This window comes from Arachis hypogaea, chromosome 15 (genome assembly GCF_003086295.3).
Source record: "Arachis hypogaea cultivar Tifrunner chromosome 15, arahy.Tifrunner.gnm2.J5K5, whole genome shotgun sequence".
NCBI lineage: Eukaryota > Viridiplantae > Streptophyta > Magnoliopsida > Fabales > Fabaceae > Arachis > Arachis hypogaea.
The window spans coordinates 22756568-22770122 of NC_092050.1; the positions used below are offsets into that span (position 1 = coordinate 22756568).

The 13555-nt window shown below is 32.6% G+C and overlaps 2 protein-coding genes across 9 annotated transcripts; both read right to left on the reverse strand.

The window, feature by feature from the left end:
• Positions 1-4330: 4330 nt before the first annotated feature.
• LOC112749964 (glycine-rich RNA-binding protein 3, mitochondrial) lies at positions 4331-7463 on the reverse strand. 8 transcript variants are annotated; one of them, XR_011873292.1, is made up of 6 exons: positions 6851-7442; positions 6315-6457; positions 6137-6205; positions 5926-6032; positions 5356-5389; positions 4331-5195 (listed from the first exon to the last, which is right to left on the reverse strand). XR_011873292.1 is itself a non-coding variant. In XM_072218863.1 (5 exons), the coding sequence occupies exons 2-4, from the start codon at positions 6454-6456 to the stop codon at positions 5953-5955; spliced, it is 291 nt and encodes a 96-aa protein (XP_072074964.1). In that variant the 5' UTR covers position 6457; positions 6851-7463; the 3' UTR covers positions 4331-4945; positions 5926-5952. The 8 variants fall into 8 exon arrangements, 6 of the variants coding, with proteins under 6 accessions (XP_072074964.1, XP_025654206.1, XP_072074966.1 ...); XR_011873293.1 differs by having other exon boundaries at positions 6315-6463; positions 6851-7438; XM_072218863.1 differs by lacking the exon at positions 5356-5389 and having other exon boundaries at positions 4331-4945; positions 6851-7463.
• Positions 7464-8319: 856 nt separating this feature from the next.
• Positions 8320-8697, reverse strand: LOC112746938 (cyclin-dependent protein kinase inhibitor SMR6-like). Its single transcript, XM_025795045.3, has one exon. The coding sequence runs from the start codon at positions 8695-8697 to the stop codon at positions 8320-8322; it is 378 nt and encodes a 125-aa protein (XP_025650830.1).
• Positions 8698-13555: the final 4858 nt, after the last annotated feature.

The window sequence follows — 13555 nt, forward strand, 5'->3', positions numbered from 1 at the left end:
CCAGTTCATTCTTTTCATTGTGAACCACTGTCATGCCTCCCTTTTTGGGGACAACTTGGACAGGGCTTACCCAGGGGCTATCAGAAATAGGATAAATAATCCCAGCCTCTAGTAATTTAGTAACCTCTTTCTGCACCACTTCCTTCATGGCTGGATTTAGCCGCCTCTGTGGTTGAACCACTGGCTTAGCATCATCCTCCAATAGGATCTTGTGCATGCATCTTGCTGGGCTAATGCCCTTAAGATCACTTATGGACCACCCAAGAGCTGTCTTGTGTGTCCTTAGCACTTGAATTAGTGCTTTCTCTTCCTGTGGATTTAAAGCAGAGCTTATGATCACTGGAAAAGTGTCACCTTCTCCCAAAAATGCATATTTCAGGGATGGTAGTAGTGGTTTGAGCTCGGGTTTAGGAGGCTTATCCTATTCTTGAGGAATTTTCAGAGGTTCTTTTATTTCCTCTGATTCCTCCAGATCAGGCTGAACATCTTTAAAGATGTCCTCTAGCTCTGTTTTAAGACTTTCAGTCATATTGACCTCTTCCACTAAAGAGTCAATAATATCAGTGCTTATGCAGTCATTTGATGTGTCTGGATGCTGCATAGCTTTGACAGCATTTAACTTGAACTCATCCTCATTGACTCTCAGGGTCACTTCCCCTTTTTGTACATCAATAAGAGTTCGTCCAGTTGCTAGTAAAGGTCTTCCTAGAATGATAGTTGCACTCTTGTGCTCCTCTATTTCCAGCACTACAAAGTCAGTGGGAAAGGCAAATGGCCCAACCTTGACAATCATGTCCTCAATTATGCCTGATGGATATTTAATGGAGCCATTAGCAAGTTGAAGACATATCCGGGTTGGTTTGACTTCTTCAGTCAAGCCAAGCTTTCTGATAGTGGATGCAGGTATTAGGTTGATACTTGCTCCAAGGTCACATAGAGCTGTCTTGGTGCAAGCACCCTCTAATGTGCATGGTATCATAAAGCTTCTTGGATCTGTAAGCTTCTCTGGTAAGCTTTTTAGAATGACTGCACTGCATTCTTCAGTGAGAAAAACTTTTTCAGTTTCTCTCCAATCCTTCTTATGACTTAAGATCTCTTTCATGAACTTAGCATAAGAGGGTATTTGCTCAAGTGCCTCTGCAAATGGGATCTTTATTTCAAGAGTCCTGAGATAGTCTGCAAAGCGGGCAAATTGTTTATCCTGCTCCGCTTGGCGGAGTTTCTGAGGATAAGGCATCTTGGCTTTATATTCTTCAACCTTAATTGCTGCAGGTTTATTCCCTACAGAGGTGGTTGGAAAAGCCTTCTTAGAGGGGTTACTATCAGCACTTGCAGGTGTTTGATCCCTCATTGGTGTTTGAACGCCAGGATTGGGTGCTGGATGGGCGTTTAACGCCAGCTTTCCACCCTTTTCTGGCGTTTGAACGCCAGAACTGGGCAGGGAATGGGCGTTTAACGCCAACTTTTCTCCCTTCTCTGGTGTTTGAACGGCAGAAGTGGGCATCCACTGGGCATTTAACGCCAATCTTTCACCCTTTTCTGGCGTTTGAACGCCAGAATTATTCATCTCTGGGCTCTTGCTGTCCTCAGAGGGATTTTGGGCAGTGGTTTGGTCATCCTCTGTCAGTTATTCCTTTCTTGGCTTTCTGCTACTTTGAGCTGATTTATTCAATGTCTTCCCGTTCCTTAATTGGACAGCTTGGCATTCTTCTATTATCTGTTTAGATAGCTGCTGTCTTATCTGATTCAATTGTGCTTCTATATTCTTGTTAGCATTTTTATTGTCTTGGAGCATCTCTTTAAATTCTGCTAATTGTTTTGTCATAAGGAGTAATTGCTGATTAAGTTCAATGATCTGTTCTTGAGGATTAGGATCAGTAGTTACTACCCTAGCCTCTTCTTTTATGGAGGACTCACTGCTAGGGTACAAATGTTGATTTCTAGCAACCGTATCTATGAGTTCTTGAGCTTCTTCAATCGTCTTCCTCATGTGTATAGATCCACCAGTTGAGTGGTCTAGAGACATATGAGCTTTTTCTGTAAGCCCATAGTAGAAAATATCTAACTGTACCCACTCTAAAAACATTTCAGAGGGGTATTTCCTTAGCATCCCTCTGTACCTCTCCCAGGCATTATAAAGGGATTCATGATCCTCTTGTTTAAAGCCTTAGATGTCTAGCCTCAGTTATGTCATCCTTTTTGGAGGGTAAAATTGATTCAGGAATTTGTCTGATAACTGTCTCTATATTTTTATGCTTGCTGTGGGTTGGTTATTTAACCACCTCTTAGCTTGATCTTTTACAGCAAATGGAAACAGTAATAATCTGTAGACATCCTGATCCACTTCTTTATCATGTACTGTGTCAGCAATTTGTAAGAAGTGTGCCAGAAACTCAGTAGGTTCTTCCTGTGGAAGACCGGAATATTGGCAATTTTGCTACACCATGATAATGAGCTGAGGATTTAGCTCAAAACTGCTTGCTTTGATGGGAGGTATACAGATGCTACTCTCATATGCAGCTGTAATGGGGTTAGCATATGACCCCAGAGCCCTTCTAGACTGCTCATTTCCACTTAGGTCCATGATGGAGAAAGGGAGATGATGTGAATTGCAAATAAAATATATATATATTTTTTTTTTGTAAATAACCGAAAAAAATAAAACAAAATAAATGGAAGATAAAATAGAACTTTCGAAAATTAGAAGAAAATAAAAGCAATTTGAAAACTAAATTAATTAATTGATTAAAAAGATTTTGGAAATTAGCAATCAAAAAGATATGATTGAAAATTATTTTTAAAAAAGATATGATTGAGAAGATATGATTGCAATTAAAAAAAAGAGATATGATTGAGAAGTTATGATTGCAATTTAAAAAAAAAAAGATATGATTGAAGAAATTAAAAAGATTTAATTTTTGAAAAAGATTTGAAAAGATCAATTTTTGAAATTAAAATTTTGACTTGACTAAAAAAAGATATGATTTTGAAAATCTTTGACTAATTTAATGCAAAATTTTGAAATTTATGAGTAAAATAAGGAAAAGATATTTTTTTGATTTTTGAATTTTAATGAGAAAAGAGAAAAATAACAAAATGACACTAAACTTAAAAATTTTAGATCAAAACAAAGAGAACAAACAAGAAAATTTTGAATGTCAAGATGAACACCAAGAACACTTTGAAGATCAAGATGAACACCAAGAACAAATTTTTGAAAAAATTTTTAAGTAAATAAAAGCACAAGGGACACCAAACTTAAAATTTTTAGAAAATCAAACACAAGTTTTCGAAAATTTAAAGGAAAACACAAAGAAGACACCAAACTTAGAATTTTTTTAAAGATCAAGAAAGACTAAGAATATGCAAATTCGAAAAACTGAAAGAAAATAACAACATGCAATTGACACCAAATTTAAAATATAAAACTAAACTCAAATAAAAGACTCAAATTTAGTGACTCTAAACCAATAAAAAAATTATTCCTAATCTAAGCAACAAAATAAACCGTCAGTTGTCCAAACTCGAACAATCCCTGGCAACGGCGCCAAAAACTTGGTGCACGAAATAACAATCACACTTTTGCAACTCCGCACAACTAACCAGCAAGTGCACTGGGTCGTCCAAGTAATACCTTACGTGAGTAAGGGTCGATCCCACGGAGATTGTCGGCTTGAAGTAAGCTATGGTTATCTTGTAACTCTTAGTCAGGATATCAATAATTCTCAGATTTAATTGTAAAAAGTAAAAGAACATGAAATAAATACTTGTTATGCAGTAATGAAGAACAGGTTGAGGTTTTGGAGATGCTTTGTCTTCTGAATCTCTGCTTTCCTACTGTCTTCTTCTTCATACACGCAAGGCTCCTTCCATGGCAAGCTTTATGTTGGGCATCACCGTTGTCAATGGCTACTTCCCGTCCTCTCAGTGAAAATGTTCCAAATGCGCTGTCACCGCACGGCTAATCAGCTGTTGGTTCTCGATCATGTTGGAATAGGATCCATTGATCCTTTTGCGTCTGTCACACGCCCAACACTCGCGAGTTTGAAGCTCGTCACAGTCATCCCTTCCCAGATCCTACTCGGAATACCACAAACAAGGTTTAGACTTTCCGGATCTCAGGAATGGCCGCCAGTAATTCTAGCCTATACCACGAAGGTTCCAATCTTATATTAGAAACCCAAGAGATACACATTCAAGCTTGATTGGATGTAAAACGGAGGTGGTTTTCAGGAACACGTTCATAGGTGAGAATGATGATGAGTGTCACGGATCATCACATTCATCAGGTTGAAGTATGAATGAATATCTTAGAATAGAAGCAAGCGTGTAGAATGGAAAACAATAGTAATTGCATTAATTCATGAAGAACAGCAGAGCTCCTCACCCCCAACAATGGAGTTTAGAGACTCATGCCATAGAAGATACAATATGAAACGTGTAGAATGTCATGAGGTACAAGATGAATCACTAAAAGTAGTTTTTATAGTAAACTAGTGACCTAGGGTTACAGAAAATGAGTAAGCTAGAGTAGTTAGTATAGAAATTCACTTCCGGGGCCCACTTGGTGTGTGCTTGGGCTGAGCATTGAAGCTTTCACGTGTAGAGACCTTTCTTGGAGTTAAACGCCAGCTTTTGTGCCAGTTTGGGCGTTTAACTCCAGCTTTCATGCCAGTTCTGGCGTTTTGACGCCAGAATTTCTATGCTGACTTGAAACACCGGTTTGGGACATCAAATCTCGGGAAAAGTATGGACTATTATATATTGATGGAAAGCCCAGGATGTCTACTTTCCAACGCAATTGAGAGCTCGCTAATTGGGATTCTGTAGCTCCATAATATTCTCTTCGAGTGCAGGGAGGTCAGAATCCAACAGCATCTGCAGTCCTTTTTCAGCCTCTGAATCAGATTTTTGCTCAGGTCCCTCAATTTCAGCCAGAAAATACCTGAAATCACAGAAAAATACACAAACTCATAGTAAAGTCCAGAAATGTGATTTTTATTTAAAAACTAATAAAAACATAATAAAAACTAACTAAAATATACTAAAAACATACTAAAAACAATGCCAAAAAGCGTATAAATTATCCACTCATCACACATCAAAATATTATATTTACATAACTAAGGTCATTGTAAGACCCATCCCATGTGATATTTTTATGGAACATATTTTCTTCATCACATCATGTCTTTCTGCACGTAAAAGAAATAAACATGTTAGATATCTTGCATTTATGCTTTTGATGATGCAATACATATACAACAAAATAAATTTTAAATATATTTATAGCTAAATCAATTTGCCTTTGATATACTTTCCTAGACCCTTCATTGACGCAAGATGTTTGAATACCTGCTTGTCTTTTTTTTTAACGCCAAATTAGCCCCTGATAAATTTTCAATCAAATACTTAGGACCCAATAAAAAAACCCTCAAGTTGACCAACGTCAAAACACCAAAAGTAACTAAGCAACAAAAACTGAAGCTTCTTCCCCCACCAGCTTTGTACTGCTGCTAATTGATACATGCTTAAAAGGTGAATCATGTAAACGCCCCACCTAGAGTTTTAGCAGAGGGGTTATGAAATAGAGCACTAGAAACCTAAGAATTCTTTAAATTCAAATCTGGAAGAAGATGTCTTGCTAGGATCAAAGATAAGTTGAGAAATTTACACATAAAACACAAGAAGTAGAAGTGTTCTACATTCCTGAAACTGACACATTTAATTGAAGATCACATGAAATATCTATGGCACAAATTCAAAAAATAATGTTTAAAAAAATTACCTACATATAATTACACAAAACTTTCTTGACAAGTATAGCATCCATACTTCAACAAATTTAAACATGAAACTATGTAGCTCCAGAAATGTATCAATTGACATGATTACTAACACCATAGAAGCAGCAAATCTGCATACCTGCCCATCTAAGGCTTGAATGGCACTTCACACCTCCTCAACCGAACTGTAAGTAATAAACCCAAATCCTCTGGATCTGCCAAAATCACGGTCCACAATTATCCTTGCTACAAAAATCACAAGATAAAACAGCAATTAACATTGAATCACTAACTTGAAACTAATCCCAAACCAACAAAAAAAATAGCAATAAGAGAATCCAACTATTTACCATCAACAACATCACCATATTTCCCAAAAACCTCCCTCAAACTTTGCTCATCAGTGGAATACGAAACACCTGCAATGGATAAACACACCATGTTCATTACATAATTGTTATTATCAACTAAAGGTGAAAAAGTATGCCAATTCATGGATGCAACTCAGGTAATCCTACAACCGCGCACCTCCTATAAACAGCTTCATACTTGGAGCATTTGACATGCACCGTACATACTGGAAAACAGACAGGATTTCACATAAATCCAAACTGATCTTCCTACTTGTCACTTGCCTTAGTATATTTCCAGTTCTACTGAAGAAAGCCATTCTGCAGCTAGAAGAAAAATCAGAAATTGTAATCACTGAAGCTATATTATGTAAATCACATTACTCAAAAAATGCAACATTGAATCCATCCCACATAAACCAGGTAACAAATTCATGAAACCATGAATTAGTACAAAAGGTTTTCCATTTAACCTAACATTCAGCTTATTCTTTACCCAAACAAGCACACATATTTCACAGAAACCGTTAATTAACTTCCACCTAACAAAATATGAAAAATTAGACCATTCTAACCTAGATTTCGTCTGATTTTGGTTCGGGCATAAAAAAGTGTTCTTATATATTAAGATCACCAATTCACCACAAAATAATCATAAATAAATAGCAAAAGGAATCAACAGAAGAGAGAAAAAGAAAAGAAAGATTAACTCACGTTCCTTTCCTTGCTGTGGTGGATTCTCTTGTGCTATGGTGGTAACAGCGGCGGTGAAGGCAGTGGAGGCGATGACAGACACCAACTCAGCTTTTGACCCCTCTCTCTCTCTCATCTTCATGCATTTTCTCTCTCTCTTCGAAGTTCGACGGTGGCTGGATAGCGAAGGAGCGCGACGCCCTACTCTTCTTCCTCGCGGTGACAGGAAGCTTGCGGTGAGACGCGACAGAGGAGCTCGGCGATGCTAGGGTTTCTGCCTTCGTCGATCTTGGGGGCTGTGATGAAGTAGGGGCTGGGAGGAAGGTGAACGACAATGGTAGAGGATGGGAGGAAGGGAAACGATGTACGATGGAGGGGTTGGGAGGAGCTCGACGAAGGTGGGGGCTGGCTCGAAGGAAAACGGTGAGAATGGGGGATGTGACGAAGTGATAGGATTTTTTTTTGTTCTAAGTTATTAATTAGGAGGGAATGGGGATTTTGCTGGGAGTGAAGGGGGAATTTTGGGATTTGGGGGGGGGGGGGGGGGGAGGGGGAATGATGGCGTTTATGGGGAGGGATAGTTAAAAAAAAAATAAATTAAAAAAAAAACGGTGATCATAGATCACCTTAGGCCACTCCTAATAACCGTGACCATAGAGTATCTATGGTTACCTTCCAAAACCGTGACTATAGATATCTTTAGGTCACTTTCCAAAACCGTGACCATAGAGCCTTTTAGGTCACCCTTTCGAAAAACCGTAACCATAGACCTTTTTTGGTCACTGTAAAAAACCGTGACCATAAACCCCTTTAGGTCACTCCTAAAACTGTGACATAGACCCTTTTAGGCCACCCACCAAAACCGTGACCATAAACCACTTTAGGTCACCCCCCAAAACCGTGACCATAGACCCCTTTAGGTCACCCTTTTTTGAAAAACCGTGACCATAGACCCTTTTTTGTCGCCGTAAAAAACTGTGGTCATAGACCCCTTTAGGCCACCTCTAAAACCGTGACCATAAACCCTTTTAGGCCGCCCCTCAAAACCGTAACTATAGACCACTTTAGGTCACCTCCAAAACCGTGACTATAGACCCTTTTTGGTCACTGTAAAAAATCGTGACCATAGACCCTTTTAGGTAACTCCCAAAAAAGTGACCATAAATACCCTATGGTCACCCTTTTTATAAAAACCGTGATCATAGCTTTTTTTTTTTTGTCAAGGTAAAAAAAATCGTAGCTATAGACCCAAAATATTGTGGTGTATTTTACACAGTATATCAAAACTAATATATATATACAGTGACTAAGTAAGTATTATTAAAATTAAAGTCACATCTTTTTACATTTTAGTAACATTATTTTTAGCAACATTTTTTAAAAAACATTATTAAATAGTAAAAAAATGTTACTTTAATTTGAATCATAGCTACCATAACCACCATAGCATAAGTATACAAGACTAGAGTGATATATATACATGAAATCAATCAAATAGCCCTTTCAACAACATGGCGAATGAAGACAGTTTCCAAGTCCGGCGGAGTGAAGAACTCCTTAGCTCCACCACCGGCGCCGTGGTAGTTGCACTTGAGAGAAGATTTTGGCTTCCTCGGAGCCGGTGGACAGTTCAAAGTTGTTGGAACCCTTGCTTCTTTTCCCGTTGGAGTTGTTGAAGTTGAAAACTCATCTTGTTGTTCTTCTTCTTGTTGTTTAGCTTTCTGATCCACCGGAATCACAGTGTAAATTGGTTTCAATGGCGCTCTCAAAGACGTTCCGGCGATGACCCATTTTCTGTTATTGTTATCTGATGAGTCTAACCCTCCTCCTCCTTCTATTATTTGTGGTGGCTTCTCAGAGAATCCCATGATTCTTATTATTATTATTATAACAATAAACAATAAAAAAGTGTTACAAGGAATGTGTTTGTATATATAGCACAGAGAATATATAATAGGATGGGAAGGGAATGAATAATTATAAAGAAGATTAGATAGGTTACGTTATTCTATTCTCTCTCTCTCTCTCTCTTTTTCACTTTTCTTTTGGGTATGTAAAATTAAATGCCGGGAATGGTATAATGGTATGAGGAATAAGATGATGAAAGCTAAGTATGAAACAGGTAAGAAAGTGTTGACTATATTATAAGAGTGGTGAAAGTGAGGAATAAAGAGGGTGAGGGGGGAAAAATTAAAAGGAAGAAAAAGGTTTTTGCACTGAGAAAGATATGAGATAACAAAGAAGGGTTTTCAAGTCTTGAGTGGAAGAGTAGTAGTATTATTATTGTGCTTTGAATATCATTGTTGGTTGTTGAAGGTGAGGGGACATAGGAAAAGTGGAATGAAGAGTTTAAGGACCTACTTTTATATAGATAATAGGCGCACACACACTTGGTGCGCCTTGCTTCTAAAGTCATTCAAGGAATTTGTACCCAAATAAAGAAAAAAGAAAATAAGTAAAAGAAAGAATAGTGATTCTAGGTACTTTTTATGGAATAAAATATTATTTTAATTTTTAAATATTTGGTTAAATTTTAATTTTGTCTTTAGAATTTAAAACATTTTAATTTTGTTTTAAATATTTATTTCATTATATTTTTATTTTATTATTGTATTTCATTGCTGTTTACACTCTCAATAAATCACTACCACTATTGGTATGGCTACTATAATTTCGATTTTTGCTACTACTTAAAAAAAATTATAATAAAAGAAAAGGAATTTTTGGAAAAAAATAATTTTAATCAAAAGACCAAAATAAAATAAAATAAGACGTTTAAAATAAAAATATAATGTTTCAAATATTAATGACAAAATTAAAGTTCAGTCTAAAATTTAAAGATTAAAATAATATTTTATTCCGCTTTTATTCTTATATGAGTTTTTTTTACTCCTTTTCTTTTTTTAATTATGTCAAGTCAATTATTTTGTTTTTATTGTTGAATATATATATGTATGTGTGGGCATGTGTGCGTGTGCCTGCCTGTGTACAAAACAAAGAAAATTTTAAATTAGAACAACAGAATAAATTAATCATTTTCTTTATTTTATAATAGAAGTAAAGTAAAAATGGTGAGATGCAGATTTATTGAAAAAGATGATGATTTATAATAATATAGGTGTATGTTATTACTTTTTGCCTCTTGTGACATGCTTTTCTATAAGAAAAGGAGAGAATAAAAAATGCTTTTTACATTCTTCAAAAAGCCTTTTTATTAGGATTTTTAATTTTAATAAATAAATTAATTATAATAATTACTGAAATAAATAATTTAAAAATATTTATCAAAATAAATATTCCACTCTTATCTCGTTTACATCGTAAACAAGATAATTTTGTACGTATCTTATTTACAGTGTGTTTTTTTAATTTTCGTATTGTAAACGAGATATATGTATTTATAAATAATTAAATATAATTTTTAAAAATAATAAAAAATATTAATAATATAATTTGGATCAAACTTTTAAAAATAAAATGTTTCAGATAATAAAGAAGTATTTATTTTGGTAAATATTTTTTAAATTATTTATTTCCGTAATTATTATAATTTATTTATTTATTAAAATAAAAAACCCCTTTTTATTTAGGAAAAGTCTTTTTTTTTCCGGATAAATATTTGTGTGGATTTTTTTAATTAAAGTGATTTTATTAAATGTTAAATATATTTTAACAAGAATATGATACTTTTATTAAAAAAATAAATTATTTTTTTTTAAAAGTCAATAATATCTTGTTTTTAGAAAATAGAAAAAACTTTTTAATATTTAAAAATTACATTTTAAAAATCTTTTCAATTGAAAATAACTTTTTATATAAAAAATTAAAAAAATAAGTACTTCTTGAAAAAATTAATTCAAACTATATCTAAATAATATTAAAAAGATGCTTTTTCATTCTCTAAAATGTTTTTTATCAGAAAAAGATTTTTAAAAAATTACACTCCGTCAAAAGTGTTTTTGTAAAAATAATAATAACAATAATAACAATATTAAATTTTTACCCTTCGATTAGTTTTATATGTATAAAAAATGTGCGATATATATGTGTCTAGTTACTTATTAAATGAAGAAAGTTTTATAATATATAATGAATTATTAGATAATTTAATATGTGTAATCGAATATATTTGATTAAGTCTAACAATATATGTAATATATGCATTTTTTTTCTTAGTATATCAATTGCCATTTTAAAAAAAATAGTATTTAATTATACGAAGAGAAAATGGTTCTGATACGCCAAATAAAAATATTTTGATACCTAGAATAATTCTACTAAGCATATAGGGAAGTAGGGAACTCCTAATTTCCAATTTTCTTAAAAAAAGAAAGCAACATTCCAAGAATCAAGACCCTGTCCTTGTCTTGAAATTCCTAGCCAAATACATAATGTACTCATGACAATTGTGAGAGAGAGAGAGATTGTTGATATGAGAAAAAGAAAATATAAGGTTTCAAATATGGAAGAATAAGACATTATTGAATACTTGAATCTCTATGAGTGCTGTATAGAATTATAGAAAAAATTTTAAGTGTTTCGATACAGGTATTTTAATAATTTTTAGTTATTGATCTTAATTATAAAAAATATATATATAATATATGATTAAGATAATTGATTCTGTTAGGGATGTTTCGGTATACTTAAAAAGTTTTCCAAAATTATAAAGAATGGTAGATAGTGGACGGTGCCCCCAAAGAAGCCCGTGACATAAGCGTAAACCATTAAATAACATTGTCTGAGAAAGAGATACCAGAGACGTGGGCACAGTGTAAATGTCTGTAAATAAAAAGAGAGAAAATGTGAGTGCCCGTGACAATTGCTGAACATTGAGAACCATATATCTATAACACTGAAACTAATTAAGCCACTTTGGATTTTGCCGCCAAGTTTTCAGGGTATATTGGGATCACCAATATGTATATATTAAAAACCAATTATTTTTTATTTCTATCACAATCACAAAGTAGTTATTATAAGAAACGGATTTAATTAAATAATTATATAAAATATTTTATATTATTAATATATTAAAATAAAATATATATAATATTATTCATAAAATTATTAATTAATATTATTACCATTCTCTCTAATATGCTCGTCCTATTATTCATTATATTATATTTTATAAAGATAATTCTATGATAAAAATATTTTTTGTGTGGGAAGAAATCAAGAAAATAAAAAAGAGTGTATAAATTTATTTTAAAAAATTAATAAAAATAAAATAGCATTTTTTTAAATAAATATCCGACTATCTACAAAAGTAAATTTTATCTTTTTATTATTATTTTTTATCGTAGTATGTACTCTTTTATAAAAATCTCATTTGATTAATAGTGACAACGGGTAGAACAGAATTTAGATTTTATTCTAATTCTATCTGCGGATTTAAATATTTTCTAAAATTTTATTTTATTTTATTCGTGACTTGAGAATCTTCTAACTATAATTTTATCTATATCTTAAAATTTTTCACTTGATGCTATCTACAATAAATCAATTTTTTTTTAACTAAACACAATATTTAATGATTTCATATTTTATAAACATACTAATAAAATAAAAAATATAAAATTAAGTCTATATTAAAATTAAAAAAAAATCCTAATATAAATCATATTAAAATTACAAAAAAAAAATTAGGTTCGATATTTATCAATTTCATTATATATGTATAATAATTTTTAATTATATACTATATTATATCAAGAGTTTAAGTAAATCGGATAAAATTAATCCTAAATTTAACATCCTATTCTATTCGATTCGTAGTTCAATCTATTTTGCTTTTAATTCTGACCTGTTGTGAGTCAAATTACCAAACCTACTTGAACAAATTAGGTTGGAATAAATATTTGCGGATATAATTTACTATTATCGGCTCTACATGCAATGCGATATGAAATAAAGGAGCCTTTTTCCATTTCTTATTAATTTCGGGCCCCTTTCTTTTTGAATATGTGGTTTGGAGAATAAAATCATATTTTTCTCCCCTAAAAATTCCAATATGCAATCAAAATCTTGTATTGTGACTTTGGTGTGTGTGTGTGTTTTTTTTCTTTTTTTTTTTTTTTTGTGATTGACGTTTCGTTACAGGATTTGTTCACTTAATATTTTCAATCAGCACTCCATCCAAACTACAAAACAAAGGACAATCCATCAATTTATTTATTAAAAAGCTAAGAATAAAAATTCTTATTATAATGAAGTCATCAGTTATCAAGGCTTATTACAAATAATATTTTAAAAGATATTAATGTAATTGACATATGAAATTTTCACACTCGAGAATAATAAAATTTAGAAAGAAGAATAACAGTTATTAAGATAAAAACCACTTAATCGCATATATATAGAAGTGATGTAAATTTTACCGACGGCTAAAGTATCGATAATTAATTTTATCGACAAGAAAGACCGTCGAGAAAACTGTCGTTAATAAATTTCAATCAATATTATCGATGGCTGTAAACGGTCAGTAATATTATTTTAATATTACCGTCGTATGAAAATATTTTTTTCATTATACTGAGGGTTTGGTCGTCAATAACATTAACAATAAAAAAATAATAAAATATTAATTGATTATTTTTTATTTCTTAAACATAATTTACCGACAGCTAATGTTTGGATTTTGTAAGTCATATATATATATCGAATTCTTAACTATTTATTTGAATTTCTGTTATACGATTAAATTTTAATACAAGCAGTAAA